This window comes from Amblyomma maculatum, chromosome 5 (assembly GCF_055883805.1).
Source record: "Amblyomma maculatum isolate TAMU_Amacu chromosome 5, ASM5588380v1, whole genome shotgun sequence".
Classification (NCBI taxonomy): domain Eukaryota; kingdom Metazoa; phylum Arthropoda; class Arachnida; order Ixodida; family Ixodidae; genus Amblyomma; species Amblyomma maculatum.
The window spans coordinates 154,451,414-154,477,857 of NC_139348.1; the positions used below are offsets into that span (position 1 = coordinate 154,451,414).

General features: G+C 43.8%; 1 protein-coding gene across 2 annotated transcripts in view; it reads right to left on the reverse strand.

Annotated features, from left to right (window-relative positions):
- Positions 1-5,579: 5,579 nt before the first annotated feature.
- The window catches only part of LOC146190021 (ATP-sensitive inward rectifier potassium channel 12-like), a 126,460-nt gene continuing 105,595 nt past the window's right edge, over positions 5,580-26,444 (reverse strand). For both annotated transcript variants that reach the window (XM_084604750.1, XM_084604751.1), the window contains exons 2-9: positions 21,799-22,006; positions 20,889-21,101; positions 17,986-18,240; positions 16,944-17,138; positions 14,207-14,491; positions 12,632-12,979; positions 10,676-10,938; positions 5,580-9,221 (exon numbers count right to left, since the gene is read on the reverse strand). In XM_084604750.1, coding sequence (XP_084460876.1) covers position 9,221; positions 10,676-10,938; positions 12,632-12,979; positions 14,207-14,491; positions 16,944-17,138; positions 17,986-18,240; positions 20,889-21,017 — 1,476 coding nt within the window. In that variant the 5' untranslated portion in view covers positions 21,018-21,101; positions 21,799-22,006 and the 3' untranslated portion in view covers positions 5,580-9,220. The remainder of the gene's footprint in view (positions 9,222-10,675; positions 10,939-12,631; positions 12,980-14,206; positions 14,492-16,943; positions 17,139-17,985; positions 18,241-20,888; positions 21,102-21,798; positions 22,007-26,444) is intronic.

Genomic DNA, 26,444 nt, shown 5'->3' on the forward strand with positions numbered 1-26,444 from the left:
TGATGTTCGTGATATAATACAAGAAGTTGCTACTAAGGTAGTTCCAAAGCAAAAGAAATGCAAAAAAGCAAACTGGTTATTTGAAGAGGCTTTGCAAATAGCTGAGGAAAGGAGGATGGCAAAAGGTATGGGGGAAAGAGAAAGATACAAGGTTCTCAATGCGGATTTTCAGAAAATAGCAAGGAGAGATAAGAATGCCTTCCTGAACATACAGTGTCAAGCAGTTGAGGACAATAGCCAATTAAGGAACACAAGAGCTCTGTATAAGACAATCAAAGATATCAAAGGAAGCTTCTGTGCTAAGCTGGGCGTGATAAAGGACAAACGAGGCAAGGACCTCACTGAAGCCTCAGAGATAAAGAAGAGGTGGCAGGAATGCATAGAAGAACTGTACAAGAAGGACCCGGATGTGCAAACCCAACATAGGACGGTTGTGATTACTGATCTCGAGCCGGGCATCCTGAAGAGTGAAGTTGAATGGGCCTTAGCCAGCCTTGCTAAGAACAAAGCTAGCGGAATTGATGGTATTCCAGCTGAGTTGCTTCAAAACCTCAACCACGACGCTTTTAACACACTGCATACATTATGTCAAAAGATTTGGACAACCCTGCAGTGGCCACAGGATTGGAGGAGGTCAGTTTACATCCCCATTCCAAAGAAAGGCAGTGCCAAAGATTTTTCCAACTACCGCACGATCGCGCTTATTTCGCATGCTAGCAAGGTGATGTTAAAAATCCTGCAAGGTAGGCTGCAGCAGTATGTGGATCGGGAGCTTCCGGACGTGCAAGCTGGGTTTCGCAAGGGCAGAGGAACTAGAGACCAAATTGCCAACCTTCGCTGGATCATGGAAAAAGCAAGAGAGTTCCAGAAACCCATTTACTTCTGCTTTATTGATTATGCGAAAGCGTTTGACTGCGTAGATCACAGCAGATTGTGGCAAGCTCTCCAAGAGATGGGAGTTCCAATTCACCTCATCTGTCTCCTCAGGAACCTTTATGAAGGGCAAGAGACCACAGTCAGAGCTGGGCATGGTCTTACTGATTGGTTTCCGATTGAGAAAGGGGTGAGGCAAGGCTGCATACTGTCGCCCTGCCTATTTAACCTATATGCAGAGTGCATCATGAGGAAGGCCAGTCTGGACGAGTCTTCAGCTGGAGTGAAGATTGCTGGAAAACGTATCAACAACCTTAGATATGCGGATGATATCACTTTAATGGCAGAAAGTGAAGTGGAACTCAAGAGACTTCTGATGCGCGTACAAGAAGAGAGTGAGAAGTTTGGGCTTAAACTGAACATTAAAAAGACGAAGATCATGGCGTCTTGCCCTATCAAGTCCTGGAGCATCAATGGACAAGAAGTGGAAGCTGTGACAGATTTTCTGTTCTTGGGCGCCAAGATTACCTCGGAAGGAGACTGCAGCCATGAAATTAGGAGACGCCTGCTTCTGGGAAAGAGAGCAATGGTTAGCCTTGACCGCCTAGTAAAGAGCGCAGACATTAGTCTGCCAACCAAGATCCGTATAACCCGTGCTATGGTCTTTCCAGTTGTGATGTATGGATGCGAGAGTTGGACTGTGAAAAAGGCTGACCGCCAAAGAATTGACGCGTTTGAATTGTGGTGCTGGCGAAGACTCTTAAGAGTTCCTTGGACTGCCAGAAGATGAAATCAGTCGATATTGTCGACCATAAACCCTGACTGCTCATTGGAGGGTCAAATTCTAAAGTTAAAGCTCAGCTACTTTGGTCATCTGATGAGAAGAGAGGAGTCGCTGGAGAAAGATTTGATGTTGGGAAAGGTTGAGGGTCGCCGGAGAAGGGGTAGGCAGCGAACGCGATGGTTAGATGGCATTCTCGAGGCATTGCAGATGAAGCTATGTGATGTTAAGAAGATAGTGAGAGACCGGAAAGCGTGGCGTGACATGGTCCATAGGGTCACGAAGAGTCGGACACGACTGAACGCCTGAACTGAAGCATAAAATTTAAGAGGAAACGAGGGGCTCGTTATGATGCAATTAGAGAAGCCAACAGTCTTTGAGAGTCCAAGGTAAATGTACTTGGATATTATTTTAGTATTTTGTAGTTGATCTTTTGCACCAGACACACTGCAAGCGCATAATGTCATCAAGACAGTGTGTGGCACAGTGAGGGTTCCTGATTTTCAAACCTTAGCAAACACTAAGTTGCCTTTTGTGATGCTTACGCAAATCATGCTTTGTTACCAGTTGCAGTGTACTGGTAGTTGATTTATGTTTAAAGGATGCCTCTTTGAGTGGTCAGGCTGACTTAACAGCAAAGTTATAACAGCAAACCTACGGTGTTGGGTACTCATTTTATAATGCATCCGTGTACTGTGAAGTATTTATCAATGTGCGTTAAAGAACCCCAGGTGATCAAAATTGCCCAAAGCTTTTCACTGCGGCGTTCCACCTAGCCCGAGTCGCTTTGGGACGTTAAATCCATATAATGAAAATGACAGTGGAAGACAAGCTTGTGATTATTGATGCATTTTCTGTATGGACAGAAAGCTTTTCCTCTTGATAGAGGCAAAACCCGGAAGCACCCATGTGCTATGCAAACTCTGTGCTCATTGAAGAACCCCATATCATGTGAATTAATTTGGTGTCTCCCACTATGACATCCATCACAGCCTAACTGATTGAGAGGCGTTGAAACTCTATTAATTGTTTGCAGAAATTGGGAAACATGGAAGGCATTGCAATCTCTTCACACCTGCTTGAAGGACCAAAAATCTACTTAATTTCTGAAGAACATTAGTGCCAAATGTTGGAAGTTGTGTGAAGCACAGAGACTAAAAAAGGCAGTGCCTTAATTTCTTGCTGTGCATAGTTTACATGCATGTACTGAATGTAGCGTTGCTTTATTTAAAAGGGACCCTGGAACGGTATTCATGGTGATACTTAAGTACAAGAAATTCGTAGAGGTGGACCTTGTGAGCATTCCAGTAAAATTTCATATCTCTGCGTGGACTTAACAATTTCTAAATAATGTTTAGAAAGCGCTCCTAACAACTGCTCGATTGATTAGGTCAACACGTCACCGTGTGCAGGATGAGACATGTTGGGCACTGTCGTGATGTTTTCTTTATTTTTCGTTGTGTGCCGAGTTGTCAGGGAGCAGAGCAGCATAATTTTTTGTCTATATCATCAGTGTTAGTAAAGCTAGCTTGAAAACTTTTGCGTTGCAGAGAGGACTAATTAAGTACTGATTGTGCACATTTTCCAGTTTTAGTAAATAGCTTTCATGGTGCTTTTAAGGCATCATAGCTGAATGATTTGCGATAATGCCAATAAGCAAACAAGCATATCCGTGATGAGTCCCTTTGAAGACTAGGTGTTTTGTCGTTTTGCACTGCGTATATTTTGGTGGTTTTCGGCATCTACAGCTCTCATTTCATGTTGTACTGAAATATTTAAAAAAAAAAAAACTTTTTAAATATTAGTTGTGGATTAACTCTGGTCAACCCTAGTTGAATTGCGATAGCAACGGCGGAAGCGTCTTTTGCCTGCTACATTATTATCCTATCACGCCCTATCAATGTAAGGCGCTACATTATTGGGGAACTTAAGCTCACCCTTTAAGAGTGTGACGCAAAAGCTTATGTTACCATTCTTCTTCTTCTCCTCCTCCTCCTCGGCTGCTCAAGGTCAAGCGCGGCCTCTGCTGGGACCACGCGACAGCTCGAAACCTGGCGCAGTATTGCTATCGCAATAAAACAAATTCTAAGCACTCCAAAAAAGTGTATAGACAGTGTTGTATACAGAGACAGTGTATTCTAGTTCGTTTAAAACTTTCAGTCATGTTTGCTGCAGGGTTAGTTTTAAGCATATATTACCTTGCTCATGAAAAACGCAGCACTGCAATGATTGCACGAATTTGAGTACCATTTGTTTAATTGTAATTGCTGAAATGTGCTTTGTATTGAGACAGTCTCAGATTTACGTTCCAGGCTCGCTTTTTTTTTATTCACCGGTAATTAGATTGTGATGCATTCTAAACTTTAGGAAAAGGTGCATACTATGTCCTTTAAGAAATGGTTAGAGAAATTAAAGAAAAATTGAGAATCTTGCGACATAGAGACTTGTTTGTGAATATTAAAGACATTTACAGACCCATAGCCAGTTTTGTTGTCATCAAGCTTTCGACGAGCAAGCAACATATTGCTACAAAAAGGAAGATGAAGTGTTCTCTCCGTGGTCTCGCGCATGAGACAGGCATAGACCAGAAATGGAACTCTTCCTTGGTGCTGCTTGCTGCTATGCTGGTTGTGGCTGTCTTCTAAATGTTCTGTAAATACATCAGACCTTCAGATAAAATTATGAAGAACGTATACGCAATGATAAATCAAAAGCTACTGAAGATATCATTGTGAAACTTTAAAATCCGATTGTTTAATGTTTCAGGCTAGTATGCTTTCATTGCTCTAAGTAAAAAATGAAGTTTCCTCCAATGCAGTCATCCTCCCCTTAACTGGACTTCTTTCACACTTATTAATCAACTTGATCTCATGACCTGCTACTTCACTCCGATGAGCAGTTTAGCATTAAAAATTTGATTTCCTTAATCCTTCAATGTTTTTATTTCCTTGTCTGAACACAAAATAGAGGTGTTGGCAAACCAATACTCAGATGCTGCTTGCCAATATCAAACAACCATACCCTAAATTATGGCTGCTTGTACACATTAAAATGCGAAAAAAAGATATTCTGAAACCTCAATCTTGCTTCAAAGGTGTGTTATCGCCTACAACATCAATGACTGTCGCAGTTAGAAAGTTCGAATACTGAACATTTCTTATTTGTGTCAATCATTGAAGCATGCTAGATGCAGCTTCCTCAACAGTCTCCACAAAACACGTGTATTCTTACCATCAACCTGACTAGGTAATCTGCTTTGGCTTTATTCACAAGCTTCTCTGCATCCCATATATAAGCTAGCAACTACATCGAGAACATCCGCTTACCACAGTATTTGGCCTTGCAAGGTTCTCAAAAATTTGCAAGTGCAACTGTCACTTCTCTTTTCAGCGGTGCTAGCTTCCCCTATATTTGAGTGAACAAATTCATTCTTAATTAAAAAGGCAGCAGCGACTGGCTGCTTCAGTTGAGGCATCTGCAGTTCTTATCATACGACTATACACTGTTTGAAATTTGTATACCTGTGTGATTGTCGTATCATGGTCATCCTATCCAGTACTGTGGCATGGAGGCCTAGCATAGAAGCTGGCCATATCTAATTAAATCTGACGTAGAAGTTCTCCCTAACATTCATTCTCTTGAAAGGTATCACTTCTACATTACACAACAGGTCACAACATTCACTGCAGCCAAGTAGCTGTATGAGCTCTTCTCACACACAAGTTACCACACGGTGAACATTTTAATCAGTGTCTTCTTCTATTTCAGTGTTATGCCTTTGGCAACAAGATATTCATCATTCTAAAATCACAGTGAAATATCTTTTAAACTCTTCCTTTGATTAAATACCTCTGCAATATCTTGCAATCATACCTACGAGAGTTGCTCACATGGAATAGCCAGTGCAACAAAGCATTAAGAAGACTCGGCATTATTAAATGTGTTTTATTATCTCTATGTACATAAAACGCGAAAGGACAGAACCTCTAAAAACATAGCAACAACAAAAACAACTTTGGCAACTGGTATTTTCTTTATGTCAGTAAAACAAACAACTGAAACCTACGGAGACGACCTTGTAATAGTATATATAACTCCCCAGCTGCATCAGCTGTTCATTGTCCTTTAAAAACAAAACAAAAAATCTATAACTATGTTTTAACTCGTAACTAAATACTGCTTTTATGAAGGGACGACAAAAACATCAACCACACTTTACCATTTGTTTGCCGCTTGAGGAATGTCTCGCAAACTGGTTTCTTATTTTTTATTTTTTTTTTTTTATTTTTTTTTATGCAAGCATCGTGACTGAAATCTGTCCACTAAAAATATTTATACAACAAAGTTCTTGTAATGCGTGCTTGGTACTAACTCGTCAAGAAAATTGTACTTTTCATTCCTGGTCCCTAGAGAGATCTCTCACAAAGGCAACTGTTGCAAGGAAATCGAAACTTCTGCGAGACATAAATGGAAAAAGAACACTACGCTGATTCAATTAACCACCTTGTAAACGAGATGGTTCAGTGAGCAGCCAGTTTCAAAAAACAACAGCAGCAGGTCAATTGTTTCAAACCATGGTTCAGTATTCAATAAGCCTTGCCAGAGATTGTAGACTAACAAGCTATATCTGAACACTCCATGGATCTGAAGACTCTGAACATGCTTAAGATAATCAAAAGAGACAACAGTGCTGACAAAAACCCTTCACAGAGATTAAGTTTTGAATGCTAAAATCAGCGACGAGGATGCCAACCTCAGCTACTGTTTCCAGCATAGAGGGACCGAAACGGACGCTAAGTTATGCAACCACTGTCTAGCTTACCAGCTTTGTGTGATGTGTATACATTTTGTTTCTTTGGGCCCTATAGTTCTGCCGACAGTAAACTTCGTTATCATACCCTGCAAAGCTGCTGATCAGAAGACTATTTTTCTTTGAACTAGCGCTTGCGTAAGGTGAAAACTTCACTTGGTATTTGAAAAAAAATACCAAATTTGAAAAAAAAAGCAAAGTAACCAAGGCTAACTGCTTCAACGTTAAACTCCCACAAGGGAAATCCTATTATTGCTGTAAGGCAATCGCATGCAATGTCACAAAAAAGGCTACCATAGCAAATATTCGAAAACTAAACATTGTGACAGAATTTCCTATCTGGTAGTGTACGGCAAATATAGTAAACTGTGCACACCTCCAACTGAAACTAAACATTTCAAAACTGCCCTGGCACCTTCTTCAGAGGCGGCCGCCTCGAAGAGTAAGCCAAGTCGGCTTCAAAATGTCGAACATTTAAGATTAAGATGTGTGGTTGGAGGGGCACGACAGATTACTGTAATTAAGAATTACACCATAGGCAATCATTATGTGCTATCATGAGGTAATGGTTGCAGGAAGGTAGTGTTACTGCTATTGACGAACATTATTTATTCCCCGCATTCGTGCTAGCACCACGTAGCCTCTCCTGATACTAAACCGCATCTTAAACCAAAGTATGACATATATTGGCCACCCTGGCATGCACACATCTAAGATGCACACTAGTATTGTGTAAAAAAAAAATTGAGTGCAGGCCTTATTGCAGATATAGCATGGGCAAGTGTGGCCATGCTATCGGACAGCTATCGAGAGGACCATGCTTACATAAGTTCCGAGATAAGCTGATTGTCACCGCCACAATGACAGCAGACGCATAATGCTGAAGTCCAAAAATATTCACATATATTTATATATATAATATATATAATGCTCAGCTCCAATTATCGTTGCACCGAACAGCTTTGCACAACCTAGCAAAGATGCACCTTCAGTTTACGAAGCCTGCTAAGGCTTGTCATGACATATTGGGCTCAACTCATTCCTAACAAAGCATTACGTAGATCTGGGCTTCTCGTTTCATCCTATTTATTCATTTGTGCCACCACAGGCACACAGCATCATAAAAAGAAGTTGCATTCAAGGAATTATTATCTTCTTTTAAAAAAAATGAAAGTAAATATTCACAGCTGTTGGTTGCGTGCTCCTTACTCTATATATAGGCTTCACTTTGTTCGTTCGGAGATATATTACAGGCGTGCTGTGAGCACATGCTATTCTGTTGGAATTGTACAAAAAAGAAATCCACATTTCGACTGCATGTATACTTTAACTCGCAGATTAAAAAAAGTGTGGGCCTTACGGTGTTCCATCTCATGTAGTGCCCCAGTCTGTCCACACAAATGGGATACCAGCTAGAAGAAAAAAAAAGGTTCCCAAAATGCATCCAAATCATGCTGTATAATATACTATATATATATACATGGGCTTGTATATTAAGAGACATTGGCAGACATTTCCACACTCAGTACTGGTTAAGTTTTCACCAGACATGCAGTGAGCGCAGACCGTAACTGCAGGCACTCCCAACACATTCTGAGGCTTATTTGGCATGCATATGTGACCAATACAATGCATAGCCTAACCTCAAATAAGATAAGGCCTAGTACAAATATGGCTGCTTCTGGCTACTTCCCATACTTCACTAGACGGGACAGGGCTGAAGACAGCTTTCACGAGGGAGTTTCTTGATTCGGGTACGAAAAAACCCAGACGTATTGCTCAAGTATAACACATTTCCAGCTGCTTTGCCAACTTCCACACCTCCTCCCAAACCTAAAACGCCTGCCTTCTTTGTTCATAGTTACAAAACAAGCTAAAACATCAAAACTCTCGTAGAAAATTTAAATGAGTAAACCACAATCATCTACTAGACTCTCCACCTAAAAACAAACCTACCAAAGTTCAAAGTCATGACAGTTTCATCACACACCACACTTGGTCGCACACAGCTGTGGTGCATGCCTCCAATGTATGTAGCATTTATATAACTCGTCGGTCATGCACCAATACAGCGATGGAAGGACACTGTTGAAGTCCCGGGTGCAAGCAGCTGCCGGCGGCGGTGATTTCCGCCGGTTTGTAAAGCTGCTCGTGCCAAGCGATGTCAGCATAGTGGCGTTCCAGTGACGCAACTACATGTGCCACATACACGGTCTGCGTTCGTCACAAGGCAATGCTTGGTCGGCGGTCCGGTGTCCAGCCATACGCCATGTCCCCTAAATATGCCCAGGGCTAGTCTTAGTCCCCGGTGAATAAAAACAAACAATCTGAGCAAATACACAGTCTTGGCACAGTCGTAACTACGCCACAGCACAGGAGAGCGTGTCAAAGAACTGCAGCAGTCGTCACTTCTCACCAGAGCACTGATAAGCATTAACTATGCGAAAACGAGCAGAGCGGGGAAACGTTGCGGCCTTGGTGCATCCGGGTACGTTGCCTGGCAACAGTGGGCCGATGAAACAGCAGCTTGTCAAGGCACTTTAGGTTAAGACGAAGCACTCATGTGACATTGAAGGCCGATACCGCAATGTGTAACTGTGGTGGTCTACAGCTACCGTCAGAGGCCCAAGCCACTGCTGGCACTATGCACATGAGACAGCATTGCTAGCCCATGGCTGCGAGCCACATTTTCTTCTTGCGTCTCTCACTGTCAGTCTTCACTTCCAAGGCCCCAGCACGGAGCCTTGAGCAGGATATCTAGAGAAGAGGAAATGAGAAGAACCATTTTCGTATACTATTTTCCACACTGACAGTTATTTATCTGACAGTTGTGATAAGAAAGCTGTGATTAATGAATCACATAAATGACAAGCTCACTTGTCACTTTAAGATGTTATTACACAGCAATTGAGGTTACTTCTCACCTTAATCACTTATCTTTAAGATGTTATTATATAGCAATTTAGGTCGCTTGTCACCTTGTCGTTTGGTCATCGAGGAAGATACAGGAGCGCAAAAGAGTTAGTCTTCGTCTTGTTCCATTTCTATGTCCGCGTACCATTTATGTGCCCTTGTATCTTCTGGAATGTGCACCGAAATGCTCAGCTACAAGTCATCTGGTCATTGCTTGGTTGGTCTTTGTCAGGCAGATAATGACCATGAGATGTCAAGGGCTCTCTGGCTACAGCAGCCTTTAACATACAATAATATCTACATGCATGCTACGTTAACCCCTTCATGGTGAATGAAATAAAACAAGAGGTAAAGGGCTTCAGCCAAATGTGGCAACATCCAAAGTCACCATGGAAAGTTAGTTTTCCCTGCAGTGAAAATTGCTGTTTTTTTTTTTTATAAAAACATAGAAATGCTTCAGCAGGCAGTACAAACCATTGCCACAAAACTTCACTCTCACTTTCGACCCAATGATTTTACGATGACAAATGTTTTTTTTTCTGAGAAGCATGTGATATATATACATCCACTACTATTTCCAAGAAAGCCACTCACAAAACAAGGCACGCCTTGAAGATGACTTCGGCACTGTTTTAGGTTTCATAGAAGTATACACACACATTGAGACGAAGAAAACTTCAACACTATACCTGAGGCACTTTCCTCAATAAAAGATTTTTAGCCTCGGCAGATATTTCAATGTCACAAGAGATGAAATACAGTGGACTCCGATCTAAAAATCAACCTGAAACAAGTACTTGAATTATGCGCAACAGCAGTTTGGTTTAACCAGCACTGTGAATCATACGAGTCTTAACTGAGAATTCCTCATACGAAAATTCCCGCGATGCCATACAATATTGTAAGGTTGCATCATATCACAAAATCTGTTTCCTATCACTGGCTGCATTTCGATGGAGGTGAAACGAAGAGGCGTCCATGTGCTGTGCAATGTCAGTGCACATTAAAGGTCCCCAGAGAGTCAAAATTACTCCCTAGCCCTTCACTGCGACTCCTCTTTTCCACTTTCATTCCCACCTTCCTCCCGCCCTCTACAGCTTGGTCAGGTGCCCACAGAAACAAGTGTGACAAATACTGCGCCTTTTCTTTCCTGTGAACCAATTATTATTATTATTATTATTATTATTATTATTATTATTATTATTATTATTATTATTATTATTATCACTGCACATTGTATTACGGAGCTTACTATCAATATGCCCTTCTCATTTTGATGACAGCCAAGTGGGACTCACCAGAGCTCCTTGGGAAGCTGCAGAGGTATCAGATGACCAGCAGTGTTGAGGAACTTCTCCGGTGTGACCCTCTTGAGGCTGGGATGTTGCTGCTGCTGTTGCTGCTGTTGTTGCTGTTGCTGCTGCTGTGTCAGGATGCTCTGGTTGCGGTCGTCGATGGTCATCGGCTGGAGCGGGGTGCCCAGCGTCACCATGCGTGGTGCACTCCTCAGCATCCGCTGGTACTCGTAGAAGTCTCGAGCACTGCACAGCGGTGTCTCCACCTGCGTGCACCAATGGGCGATGTGTTGGCATCGTACTCCGAGGGCCCCGGTAACGTGCGGAGCACGTGCAGCCATGCCTAGAATAATATGAAGCATCTTCCACACTCTCTAACTTTTCTCACCTCTGAGGCAGACAACAAGAAAATAGTTTCTTCCGTTTATGCCAGCACATGTGTTGAGTAGCATGCACCTAAATTCTGCTAACTAAAGTGAGAGCAGTTTGATCACCAAAGCGTGTGCTGTATCAATGCAATGGCAGAGACAAATTACCAGCAGATCGGCTGCAAGTTATTTAGTCACAATAATTCTTTTTCTCTGGTTTTGATCAGCTACATTACGGTTACACATAAGTAAAGATGTGGCAGACCTCTTTGTTGACTGTACCAGCTGTTATTTGCACCTTAGTACTTGTGTATCAAAATCTGGTGCGAGCCATGACATAGGCCGCAGATTTAAAGACGATTATCAAAACTCATGTGGCATATACGCAAAACACAAGTGCAGCAGAGAAATTAAAATGCTGCAGAGCACCACCAAAGCATCACAATCCGGGCACAAAAGACGCTTCATCAGCAGTATCCTTTAGGAGAACATCTTTGAGCACCTGCTGAATTCTGTAGGCCTCAGTCATGTGAAGGTCCAGGCTGGGCTATGCATAACAGCTCTCACAGAAAAATATGACCCGATGATGAAAAGTAACCTGCAAGACCCTTCTTACAGCCTTGGCAGTAGACAGCCTAAAACAAAAAAATTTTCCGAGATCGCATGCAGAATCTGCACTGGGGAAATGCGTAATACCTCTGTGTTGTCCGCGAGATGTGTCAGTGGGATTCCGCGAGTGACAGGCACTGCACCTTTCGTTTTGTGTAAACCAATTATAGGATGCCGGTGAACTTTGATGCGTTGAACAGAACACTGGTTGTTTTCTACAACGGGCGCGCTATGTAACATGTGCAGCAGCAACGCTAAGGCTTTGGCATTTCTGCACACAGATATGTGACCAGAAGCCGAGAACCAAAACCGGAAGTTGGCTGGCGGCAGTCTTGGACCCTAGTTACACACTTATTTTGTTCTAACTAATTACCTAATTAATCCACATCAACTGTTTTGTCATTTGCACACCTTTCCTTGGCGCTCTATTCGATGGTACCATTCTTTTTCGGATATACCAATTAGTTTCTCTCTTACAGCTCCGACAAGGTCACACCCAAGCGAAACCTGCCTACATAGCCATACGATGCTTAAGCATTAATAATGTCTCCCTTCATCATTAATATCATCATCAGACCAGACTACACGCACTGCAGGGCAAAGGCCTTTCCCATATTCCTCCAATCAATGCGGCCCTATACTAGATGCATCCACTTGACCTCTGCGAACTTCTTACCTCATCCTTCCACCTGACTATCTGCCACCCCCTATTATGCTTCCGTTCTCTTAGTATGTTTCCCTTAATGACCATCGGTCATCTCTTTGCACTACATGCCCTGTCCATTCCCATTTCCATTTCCCTTATCTTCATATAAACGCCCCCAAAAACAAGCCAAATCAATTCTGAAACGTTGGAGGACTCTTCCTTGTGAGCCCTCAATTATGGTTTTTTGTCTTTCCATTCCAGCTTGCCTCCTAGCTATATACATTGATTTCTGTCATAACATTCACATTCTAACCTGTCTGCCAGCTGTACACGCACCTCGTATGTGTTGTTGAATTTGCTGTAGTCGACGAGGTACTCAGAGGAGTCCTTCTGGAACCGCACCAGCTGCTCAAAGCGGTGGCCCCAGAGCAGTTCAGAGGGCAGGTACGAAGACCGGGCCTGGATGGACTGGCCGGTCGACTCAATGGTCCCTTCCAGGATGACCACGATTTCAAACTTCTCGCGCAGCACATCCTCCGCCGACATGTTGTAGAAGGGACTCGTCTCATTGATTTCGTGCACTATGGTGGCTGGCCAGATGAACAGGATGCTGTCCGTGCCCGCGTCAAAGCGCACGTCCAGTTGTGTGTGGTAGTAAGGAATCACTTCACCCTCGGCGGTCACCTGGATATGGAGGATCGGATTATGCAGGAGTGGCAGTGAGCGTGATACTGGGGTGACCTTAACAGACTGCTTGCAACTGTTTCGCACGCATATGTGATCTTCGATTGTCTTCAATATAGCGGCCCTACTTACACAGAAGGAAATGCTTACAAATGTTTGCACTGCATATGTGCTCTTTGATGGTCCTCAATATAGATGCAGTATGCACATAGAAAAAAATATGCAGTTTCTCGGCGCTGGTAAGAATAATTAGACTGCAAGTCCATACAATTTCTTTGAACTACTCTGGTGCAATTTACTTGACTGGATGATAGGAGCAACAGCACATATAGTGTCTTATAGCTGGGTTAGTTTTTAAACCTTGTGACCAAACATACAGGGTAAACAGATTTTACTACCGTCAGAGCCCCACAAATATAAAGACATGACTCGATAAGCATTGGCTGGTTGGTCTAGGTGCAAAAAACTAAGCAAGCAAAAAATGTATTTAGAGCCTCACAAGGATGAAGTATATTGTTTTCGAGTTATTTGCTCTTCTGTTGCAATATAGTCTTCCATTATTTTAGTTTTCATAAACATTTTGCAGAAGCCGAGAAAACAATGTGACACAAAGATGAAGCCTTTTTGTGCCTAAATTAAGCCAAAGTACAAGAATGGGACGGCTAAGAATAAAAGAGGGAAATTATCTGACTTGGTGGAAATCCGAATTGTACTGTCAGAAAAAGGATAAAAAAGAAGAGAAAAGAGATGTCATAATGGAGAGCTCTGACTGCCTTGAATTCTTAAAGTGCAACTATAGCCGCAGATGAATATCTGTCACATTGCGCCCATTTCGCCTCTATCACAATCTGACCTCTATAAGAAGTTGTCTGGTTTGTTTTGTTTATAAGGTATAAAGCCTGAAAGTGACTTAGGCTATGAGACGTCGCAGTGGAAGGCTCTAGAAATTTTGACCGCCTGGGGTTCTTCAACAAGCACTGACATCACACAGCACACGAGCGCCTAGATTTTGCCTCCACCGAAAAGTGGCCGCCACGATCAGGATTCAGTCCTGCATCCTTGAGTTCAACAGTCGAACACCCTAACCACTGAGCCACCACGACGAGGATGTCATGTCTTTCATGGCTAGTAATAATGAGAGTCAGAATGGAGACTGTTCAATAAGTGCAGCTGCCTTGGTTCTCCACATTTATCCCTCAGCAGAGAAGATGTCAATTGGCTCCTCACCTTCCTCCGGATGATCTGCGCCGAGATGGAGGTGCCGATGATGTGCGACTTGCGCATGTCGCCCACTCGGAACAGCAGACACAGCTTGCCATCGCGCAGGCAGACGACGGCATTGCGTGAGAAGAGCAGCGTCTGCGAGCGCTTCTTGGGCCGCGACAGCTTGGCGAACACTATGCCTGCCATGAAGCACTGGATCATGACACCCGTGATCGACTGCATGCACAGGATGAACACGGCCTCCGGGCACTCGGGCGTAATGGCACGACTGCCGTAGCCGATTGTGTGCTGTTTGGGAGTAAATCGGGACAGCCCAGTCAGGAAAAAAAAATATGGGGAACAATTAAGCTCTGCCTGTAAGGGTATGTATGACACGATAGCGTAGGCTACCAGCCCTCATATGAAGGCCCGCTCTAAACTGTATGAACGTGCTTGCGTTGCCTAAGGGTTGCCAAGGATCCTGGCAGGCTGATTCTGATAGCATCCTCTCATGTGAAATGAGAGTCCCGAGTTGGCAGCTCCTGCCAAACGTTATGTCAGACAACTCTATGTCCAGTCACTGCTTGGCCATGTCAGCTGCCAGCTGTCACCTGCTAGCGTTGCGCTCACAATTCTTCGCTCACAACACCAACGCTGCTGGATATGGCTGCCGACACTGATTTTTTGGTGAACGGGGCCTTTAATGCTATTGCTTTAAAATATATTACGCAATTTAGTCAATTCAAACTCATTGGAACTTCCACAATGTTAAAAAATTCCCATTTTCTTTTTCTTGAATTGATTTTGGTAGCATACGTGGGGTTCAACATTCCAAAATTGGATGCGGGCTATGAGGGGCCCTGCAGTGCAAGATTCGGAACTAATTTCGACCACTTGTGGTCTTTTAACACAGACTGACAGCACAGCACATGGGACTTTATACATCTCCATCATGGTGCTGCCATCATAACTATAATATCTGACTACACAAACTTTGGCTCAACAATAAAACGAAAAAGCCACAACAAGAGCAAGCAAGGTAAAATCTCGATAGTTCGGCCTTCAAGGGCCAGGTCAAGTGTTCTAATTATACCCGAAAGTTTGTTGAATGGCTCTAAAATCTGCAAACAAAATGTTCACATAACAAACAAAAACAACCGTTTTTTATTGGTTTTTTTTTCAGTGCCCTGAATTGCGCATGCTGTTGAAATGTATAAATATTGTAAGTGTCCATGCAGCCCTTTTTACCCAGTGACGCAGTAGCAGTACATGCTGGTTCAAAAATGGCCCTGTCGTGTTTCAAGAATGCTTCACCGCGCTGAAGTGAAAAGGCTTCCTAACATAAAACTAAACGTCCAGTGATGAGCAAACAGCGTCCAAAATGATGCGACTAGCCGATGGGCATGTTCGATCCTAGGCATGAGATGGCATACGTGAGCTCAAGCGAAATTGAAACTATGCTGCAGAGCTACATACTTCCACTTAATTCCTTAATTCTAATCGTAGTCGTGCATGCACGCAGGCCTGAGGTGCGCAGTAACCACTATTCCATAAAATTCAGGTGCAGGGAGGTCTGTATTTTGGACAATTGTTGGCATCGCGGATCATACCCCGACATAACCTCCCATCCGAATTAACCGGTTTGAGCCCGCCATGTCCGAATTAACAGGCGTCCGTCAACCAGGATGTACTGTGCTCCCAGTTCAATTTATGCTAATTTATGAATTAAAAGGAGTTGAATTAATGAGATTTTGCTCTATTCATATACTTCCACCCTCAAATGCGAATTAAAGGCTCTCTTTAATTAAAGAAAATTTTCGGCCCCCTCAATTTCAAATTATCAAGAGTTGGCTCAATAATGTAAAATCCACTACTAGCACATATTTGACAAGGTAATGGTGCTAAAGGTGCATGCACTGCATGGTCTTGAATTGTGCCAAAAAGGCATATGTTACATCATTATCTAAAAACACTGCGAGAGCACTGTGGAATCTACATTGCAGAAATGTGAAAGCCTGAGTGTTGCTGGTGCACACGGTGCATCACGTTTGCTGTCATTATCATTATCAATGAAATGCACAGTCATTATCATTGCTAATGCCATAATTGTTAGTATCACTAACTGCAGCGTCATGTCATCGCTACTATCATCCTCACGGTAGACAAAGAGAATTATGATGCGCGTTTCACGATCCTGGGCGTGGCTCGGAATCTGAAAGATGGAGGTTAGATTCCCAGTGTAGATAAGATAATTGATTAATTACTATTTGATTACCAATAAATGTTATGATATCATCACTACTAAATTACTGAGTTACGTCGATGACATCATCAGTTTGATTGACCAGACTCCTGCTGGCTAAACTTTCGAAATTGCCGCCTAACCGGATGAGACGTCACATTAGCTATAGTGTGACGGAAGTGTGTGACGGAAGTGTGTGACGGAAGTGTGTGACAGAATTGTGGCTGACTGTATGAGCTGTTGAAGGTTTTCATCTTGAAAGAAGCCCATAGCAACCTCTATATATCTTAGGACGCACTACACAGCATGCATACCAGGAAATGTTAGATAAGCAACAATAAGCTAGCCATATATACAATGTAATCAGATTAATCCCATGTAACCTAAGCTCCATTAGGCCACAGCAGCAGCTTAAGATGAATCTTCCGATGAAATGCACGGTGTTATATTTATAAAACATCCTTCAAATGGTTCAGAAATATATGGGTAACAAAGGCAAGTACAATAACAGCATATTACCTGTGTTTCAAGAGAGAACAGAAATGCCGAAGTGAATGAGGTGACTTCCACAATGCACGGTGTCCACTCGCCCTCATGTGGATCAAAGTCGCCATGTGCAAACATGATGAGCCACCAGATGATGGCAAACACCAGCCAGCTCAGGATGAAGCCCATCGAGAACACCATCAGATTCCACCTCCACTGAATGTCCACCTGGGAAGAGGAAATGCACAGCACCAAGGCCATTACAGGAAGCAAGACGAATTCACCTTACTAGCTACATGTGGTGCATACAAAGCATTTCATAACAAAAATTTGGGGATACTTGAGCTCCATCTTTAAAGGACCCCTGAAATGCTACTTGCAGTAATATTCTAATGCAAGAAATCCATAGAGGTGGTCCTCGTGACTATTCGAGTCAAATTTCAAAGCTTCGCATAAAGCATATAATTTACAAATAATCTTTAAAAGAGCTCCAGGCGACCACTTGCGGCTGATTGGGGCGGCACATACCCGCACACACCACGTGAAAACCTCCCACGTGACGTCGCATGGGCTTGCTGGGCGTTTTCGCTCATTGGACGTCAAGTTACACGGGCTGGACGGAGCGTGTTGGGGCGCCATCATGACAAGCTTTTTTTTTTCTTTCCACGCAGGTGTTTGCCGAGTTGAGGGGAGAGAGTAGGAACATTATTTTCGGTTACCCATATTTTCAGGCCTAATAACGGTATACCTTAAAAATTTTTGTTTTGCAATGACGATTGATGGAGTACCTATCGCTCTTGCACGTTTTGTTGTTTTCGTAATCAGCGTTTCGTGGGTCCTTTAAGGATATGATGCAGCAGCATTAATGGCTCCCCTTGTGGATCCTCATTAGCATGCACATAATCTCCAATGTCCTTGATTGCTAATCCATTAATTTGTGCCTCATTATGCTCACATGTAATCAATAACATTAAAACCAGCCATCACAAACATAAGGATCCTGCTTTATTCAATGTCCACTACTCCCTGCTCTTATCTCAAAGGAGCTCTGAGGTGCTCATCAATACCCACTCACCAGAGTTGTGAATATATCCTGGAGGTAGCGCTGCGAGCGCTTGTAGACGTGCTCCTTGGAGAGGTTGACACTGCCGTTTTTGAAGATGACCCTCTTGCGCACTCGACTTGGGATGATCTTGGCCTTCTGGTAGCGGACCACAGGAGAGTCCTCGACCCCATTGGCCCCACTGGCCGCAGAGTCCGCGCACCGTGGAAAGCCATTGAGCGAAAGGTGCTTGGTCAGGATGCGCCGACTGCTCGTGCTAGTTTCGCCCTGCGTTTGGGGAAGGAAGCCGGGCATTGGGTCACACATCTTTCTGATGTCCACATACCCGTAAGCACGGAATCAAAATAAATTTTGGAGCTGGACTATAGGTGCTCCTATAACACTCATAACAACTCTGTTGTAGCTTTTCGGAGAAATAAACATGTAAAAATGACAACTAGAACCAAAAGGTTGTTTATTCTCATTACGACACACCCCAAGCAGCTGCATGAGGTTAACATGCTTATCGACTGCTTTCTTTGTCAGGGTGGAATATATGGGCATGCTGCTATGCAGGTTAGTTTCAATTTAGTAGCTACATGTACAGATATGCTAAGATATTTATGTTCAGAATGGTAAGCAGCAACCTACAAGAATAAAAGAGCAGCAAAGAATTTCAGTTAGTGTACATTTTTTGATAATCATAGTGCACCCGCTTCACAGTACATCTTTGGTCATGATTATTTAAACTATAACAATATCCGGACCTACTCATGAAACTTGAATCCGACATTTACAGGTAACAATTATAACTGCAAAATTTACACATACATCCATAAAATCTTTCCTACAACTGCCATAACACCAAATCGCAGCCTTAATTTTGGTGCAATGACCACCCCATACCACCAAAGACACCTGCAACTCGAACCCTGCTGAATTCTGGTGCTATGCTATGAACTTTGCTATGAACCTGTCACCGGAGCCTGTAATAGAACATGAGATACACTGTAGACAACTACAATGTGTTCAATAAATCTTTCAAGGTGCTGTAAAATTTTAAATAACCGAATGACTCCCCCTAGCATCAATAGTTGGATGCAACTGAGTAAAGGCAAGTACTCATTCCTTTATAACATAATTTTACATATATATATAGGCCCCGGATTCTAGAGGACATTTAAAGGAACAGAACACTGGAATTCAGGCATTAATCTTTTTGGGGTGGTATGGGAAGCTTTTTGTCTAAAGTGTTTAATTTCATAGTGGTTTTGGTAGAAACACTACAGAAAAATTTTACCACAAATTTCTCTATCAGTGCATGTGCCCGTTTTTATGCAGGCCGTTGCTGGTAACTAGGAGCAGCGACCACAATGATGATTGGGCATTGGCAAAAGTGATGTAATGAAAATTTAAATAGAACTCGCATGCTAGACCGTAATTGGGCATTTTTAGTGTACAGTAGCATCTCTTTTTCCACACTCAAGGGTGTTATGGCACAGGAATGTAAGCCTTGTCAACGAAAGATTTAGTGGGCTGTGGTCACCACTCCATCCAAATGAAGCACTACCCAAGGCATTCATAACACTGTGCCGTCATCTAGTGACAAACGATAAAAGCACATCATATTAATTTGAGAGGTCGCTTTTATTGACCAGCACACTGGAGAGGTCGAAAAATTATATAAAACAAGGCAAGCACTCACTCCTGAAAGCATAAAGGCCGCTGTGCATTCAGCGACTTTTTGATATGGTCATGTGGGATGCTACAGTGATAATGGGAGCATTTTGCTGCAATTAAAACGTCACTAGAATGGTTTTTATGCAAATTTCAGTGCCAAATTAAAATTGTAAATCCTCATTTCTGTAATCTCATAGTGCTCGCTAGATACTATATGGGGCAAGATCTTTTCATTTCGATTATAATGCCGTGACCTATTTTGGTCAGTGTCCTGACCCATTATTTACAAAGGTGCATAACAAGCTGGCATCCTGCCCAGAAAATACAGCGTGCATGTGTGTGTCTGGACTGGAAATTTGGTTTACATGGTTTGAAGTCCCAAAGCGAGTCAGGCTATGAGAGACACCATAGCGGAGCGCTCCGAAAATTTCGACCACCAGGGGTTGTTTAACGTGCACTCACATCAAACAGCACATATGTCTTAATTTTCGCCGCCGAGATTCGATCAAGCATCATTGGGTACAGTAGTCGAGCGCCCTAACCAGTGCAACTGGACGCACGTGCGCGTGCGTGTGTGTGCGTGCGCGCGTGAAAAAGTGAGTCTTGTGCCACGTGCTCGCCCGCTTGCTGCTCTCATCCAGTGGTGCGCAAGGAAGCGGGACAGGCGCGCCGCTGAGCCACGCACTCTCGTAGGCGTGGCTAAAGTTGTCTACGGCCGCTCATATAGTTTCGCTTTGTGCATACTCGAAATTCCACGTGTTGCATCGGCCACGAGAATGGCAATTTCGGAAACATAAAGCCCGATATGGCCGGGCATCACTTGCAACGGCTTTAAGCATGTCAACAAGTAAGGAGTTTATAATTATAACTGCAATACTAAAAAGTAGCTTAATATTAGTTTGTCCTGTGCCTCTCTCACGTCCCTATCTTTTTTGCACTTCAGACTTCGTCAAAATGAGCAGCCTAACAAAACTTAGTTGTATTCAGATGCACGCGACCTCTGACAACACTATGCTGAGGAAGCAGTTTTCTAAGTATTGTAACTCAAAACGCCTATTAAAAAAAAGCGCTCGCTCTTCAATGAAACACTCCACATAGTAGATTAATGGTTGTATCTACATGGTTTCATTATCGTCGTCGTCATCTACACAATTATAGAACTCAACCAATCCTTGACTGTCAAAACATGGCACCCGGGACCCGGGTACGCCCTCAAACCAACGTCGAACAGTCAAACAGTCGTGCAGTCAACTTGCCTGGTTGCTGGGCGTCTCGTAGTCCGAGTCACCAGTGATGCCGCCGCCCCCTGAGCTCGCGTGCACGCCGTGACCCCGGGAGATGAGCTGCTGCCACGCTTGGCCGTTCTCCATCTCGACGAACTTCATGGCCGCCGGCAGCCGCCGCCGCTCGCACGGCCCGCGCCACCCGCTGCCCTGGATGCGGCCGTCGCGATCGGGCTCCCTGCTGCCCTGTAACAAACCATGGAGAACAGTTTTCAGCTACTTCCTTTGCCTCGCCGCGAAAGACAACGGTTCATAGTAATAAAACGGTGTTAAAGTGTAACACTTTCCCGGGGGAGTCACTTAGGAGTTACGATATACACCTCTCCAAGAGAGATATATAAAGGGAGAAGGCGTAGTAAGAGTATTTTATGTTTATATTCAATCAAGGAGGTTATAAAATATAACCTCCTTGTATTCAATTCATTTCTAATATAATCAAGGTACATATTTATTATATGTGTTTTTTGCAGTCACTCCTTAGGGGTTGGTGAACGTACTCCTCCCAGGGAGTAAAACAGTGAAAGTACTCTGTAAAACCTCTGGTTAGGGCTTAGGGCCGGAGTCCAATACGGAGCCTTATGGAGAGGGGCACCTCGGTTTGATCCGTACAATCAACATCATTGTAATTTTACTTTCTTGCTGCCACAGCTACGCAGCTAGTATACACAGATTTAAAGCAAATCGAAGAGCTATAGTGCAAACTACACTTCAGCCTCATGTTGCTGTTTTGCACACTTGTAGATCATGAGCACAATGCTGACAGGAACAGCTTTGCGAGAAATCGGTCAAGATCCTCCCACGTGTTACACGAATCACCGGAATAGTGCAAGAGAATAAAAATTCATCTTGCGTAATTAGCACGACAGTGTGATATCGTACAAACCTTTCTTGTTACAGATCTTTCACTCCCACGGTCAACTGGCGAGGGGGGAAACTCCCGCGATCATGCCATGCTGACAAGGCGGACAGCGCTCCACTGTGTGGTCTGATCGTACGACGCGAATCTGTTAGGGTTAGCGTTTGTGAACTGTGGATCCACTCCTGGCACTTCGGTTGGTCTGCGTTTTTCGCTGTATCCCCACAAAACAGCTCTGCAATATAAAAAAGTGAGTCATCGTTAGTGACACCTTTTCGAATGTACTCCTTTTCGATCAAAAGCTATACCCTGGGCTGCGAAGTATGCCGCTTTCTACGCAGACTGGTCAAACCAAATCTATCTCCCTTTTTATGAGGTACAAGAACAAAATGAATATTAGTACACTGTACAAGCAGCTTGACGAGGCGATTCTCATAACTCATGGCTGCAGCGAAGGTCAATTTGAAAACCCTTGTTCATAAAACAGCAAAGAAAAGTAGATATGTGCCAGAAAAAAATAGCACAACGGCTCAGCATGAACAAAGAAGAGCATTACACTGAATACAAGGTGCTGACTCACTACATTCACATTGTCAGGGTATGACATCGTAAGAATGTACGCTTAAAACATTTTAGACAGCGCAAGACGGGATCTGCAGACGCAAACTACGGCCGGCGCATCCTCCTCTGTGCATTTACTTTTCACTGAAAACCGTATATGACGTATAAACTGTACCGTTCTCCGACCGTAGCATTTACTAGACTGAAATTCGAAAGTCGCGGTATAACCTCGCGGGAACATTATGGTGACGAGCACATGGTAGCGCCGCAAACTAACCGGTGAAGCGTTGCACGGTTCTCTTCAGTGAGTGTTTGTATCAGCCCGACTTAACCAGCAAGTGGTATAAGAGACAGGTAATCTCTAAAGTTTTGGCCAATCAGATTGTCTGATTTTGACACATGGACCTATTTACAGTGGGCGCAGCGAAAATCTGTTTACAACTAGGGGCACTTCTAACATCGTGACTATGGGTCTCACTAGGTATGGGACTTCAGTCTCAATTAGTACAAACCTTCGAGATAGCCAACTTTGCATTGTAATTTTGCCATCGCCACAGCGCATGTAAATAGCAATCGAAAAGAACGGCAAATAAGATCAATGCACCACATCTGTACAGGGTTCTATAGACCTCAGTACACGTCAAATAAACAAGATCGAGTTCTGAATTACGCCACAAAACTTCACTGACGCACTCTACTGCGCAGATCTATTGACAAATCTACTGCCACAAAACAAAAGAAAAATCCCGCCTCAAAATCGCCCGCGCACTATCCAAAAAAATGCCAAGCTTTCCTTCGACATACCTGCGGGACACCATACGCCCCTCGTCGGAGTCAAAGGTGTGTACTACACTCCCGAACTCACACAAGCGCTACAGTATAGTGTGCACCCTCTCAAGTGACGCCCACCCACATATACGTCAGCTTCGTTTTCTTTTCTTTTTGTTTTCTGCCACAAAATTTATAAGCCCGTAGGAAAGGGCATATGCAGCCCTTAGATCTTGAGTTAGCACGTGCCTGTGTGTATACACACCAAAAGCGTGTATTTTGAGGTCGCCCTCCGCCACCACCACCCGTTCCCTGCAACGGGGTCATTGGAGGTCCGCCTCGATCGCGTCGCAGCGCAATGCGCTGGTTCCGGTTGGAACCGCACTGGACCGGATCCGACTGAAAGTGCAAGGACACCGCGCAGCAACCCGCTTCGGTTAAGCAGGCATAAAGAGGGGGGAGTCACTGCTGCCGCCAGCGGCGATGGTGGGTGCAGTTTCGGATTTCTTTATTGTGTTTTCGGAAAGGCTTTCTTCTTGACTGTGATCTTGCGGGGTGCGATGAAATGTGCGCCAGCTTTCCCCGCGACGGAAGTAGGACGCCGGCCACACGTAACCTTGCCGTATACGTGCTTCTGTATCGCTATCCGTCGTGGTTCCATCTCATGTTTTTTTTTTTTTTCTCTCCGGAGGCAAGGTCCCTAATGACTTTCGCGGTCAACGCTTATTCGATGAAGACCCGAGACAGCGAGGTCGAGAAGTGAAAGCCTTGATGCGAAGCATGATCTGTCGTGTCGATAGTGGCTTCCCATGCGGGCAGTGAACCTCGGCCGACGTACCAGGCGGGGATATGGTATGGCATGGCGTGATGAGGTACGCTACGATGCGGTACGGTACGGTATGGTACTGTACGGTATGATATGATATGGTGTGGTATATGGTACGGTATGGCACAGAGACAGAGCAGGGTGGATTAGGGAAGAAACCTTGCTCAGTAATTTGAGCCGAAGGTATAATACCAAACCCAAACACGAATATAAGAAATGTACGAAATGCGGAGACTTCAGATAACTGATGATCTTTCAAGGTAACAGAGTGGACTTCAAGAGAAGGCAAATGTACCAAAGCACTACCAAAGCGAATCGAAGAGTAAGGAAGGGCTAGAAGATCGCGAGACATATGATACAGGATAAGGTAAATGAAGCTTATACTGAGTTGCAATTCAGGGAAAGAGTTCTGAACATAGTTTCCAGAAACCTACTCCATTGCTTTCAATGGCGGTGTTGTTACTTGCTGTGAGCTCAAAACAGATTCAGGAGGAAATTTCTCATCGTACGGAAGCTTAGTTCATTTCTATCCATACGAGGATAAAAGTATTCTAAAATATTCCACAGCTGCCTCACAATAATTTTCAGAAACGCAGCCCATCGGTTTGCTATGGCAGCTTTAACTACTATAGGTGCGGGCGTAGGAATTTAGGCTTAAAAAAAAAATCTTTCCTTTAGCTTAGATCATTCCCATCAACGTGTGCATAAGAACGTATCTCACAATATTTCCCAGATGTCCCCTGATGAGGTGTCTCAGAATCCCTGACTTGTTATCTGTAGAGGCATGCGTACTGCAGATAGTTGTAGTGGCGATGCGGCACGGTACGTTGAATGTGGTACGCGGGCTTTAACAGCACAGGGGCTTCAACCTTTAAATGTCGTTGTACTAGAGAGTTTTGGCTTTCTTTCAGCCACGTGGGGTTCTTTAACGTGGGCCCCTATCGCACATTACCACATCAACGTTTTTCTTTTTTTTTATGGAAGCGCGTTGCAAAAATGCAAACTGCGACATAAAACAATATTCAAATTATGATGTGTGCATTCGATCCCGCGCGAAACTGAGCACAGTAGTCAAACGTCACAGCCATCGAGGCACAGTGGCGGAGGCAGGAGGTGCTGCATACAATTGGAAACAGGCCAGCCGTCACCACCAACAAACTCGCGTTCACCAGCAGGCTCTCCTTCGCCTACCAGAAAAAAACGGCTACTATATTTGAATGGCGTAAATCGAGCCACCCTAAGGCAACAAAATCCACAAACGATGGCGACCCACTCAAGGATATACAACCAACCAAAAAGGGCTTCGATCGCCCCAACGATGTTTCCTTTCGGAGCTGAAAATCGAGCCTTGCCCGTTTGCATGGAACCGGTATAAAAGCCAGCCTAGGTGTGATCTTCGGGAGTGCAATTCTTTTACTTATTTCGCCAACCGGTCAAGTATACAGGTTTACCTCGGTAATTCGAAAATGACGGAGAATAGCGAATTTGCTTACATTAAGCGGAGTTAGAATTATGGCCCTTTGTGCATATGGTATGTTGAAGGGACCAAAACATCAGACTGAATATACACCGGGACTTCAAATTAAACGAGGTTCCTCTGTGCTAGATAAGGATGCTCTGTCGTAACCGGAAGAATGTACAAGATCTGCGCTACAAACCGAAGACAAGTAAGGAAAAGGAAAGCTAAGGTCAAAGAAATGTTTAAGCCAAGCTAAGAATGTTCCAAGAAGCATCGCACGAACAGTCGCACTGCCTGAGTTGCTTCAAAGAAGATGCCCGTCAGCAAAATGGTAACTCAGAATTCCGACCCGGGCCACTACTTGATCGGCGTTCACCCCCGCCCCCCCCACGTTTGGCGCCAACTTCTGTAGAAGGTCACAAAAAGAGGTTTGATTTAAAAGTCGGGACTTTGATTGCACCATCCCGAGTTTTGTGAGTGCAGGCGGCTATAAGTTGATATAAATAACGTGCATAAGCAGGAAGTAATTTTATTCAACGCGTTTTCAAAGAACAGCCTATCGCACTACAGAGCTTTCTTAATAACGACTGTCTGAGGATGGTCAATCCCTCCAGAAGGTGTCCTCTCCCTGCCATGGAAAGTAAAGTAAATATCCTGACGCATAAGCCAAACGAGAATTAATTCATCTCAGCCGTAAAAGCTGATATATATATATAATCTGCACAAGCAGGCACTAATTTTATTCAGCACGTTTTCAAGAAGCATCGTGTCGCATTGCAAAGCTTTTTAGATAGTGTCTGAGGATGGTCCCGGTCACCTCATTAGGTTTCCTTTTCCTGCCATGGAAGGTAAAGAAGGAAATATCTTGACGCATAAGCAACACGAGGTTTAGTTGAGGCCATCCGTAAAAGCATTGACGACCGGGCGGCACTTGCGACAGCCTAGCCGAACGTTTCGTTTCTTAGCCGTATGCCACTGATTGGTCGGGGAAGGTCACGTGTTCAAGGCACGCGTCTGAAGGCGAACCAATCGCTGACCCTGCCCGACTTCTCGTCGTCT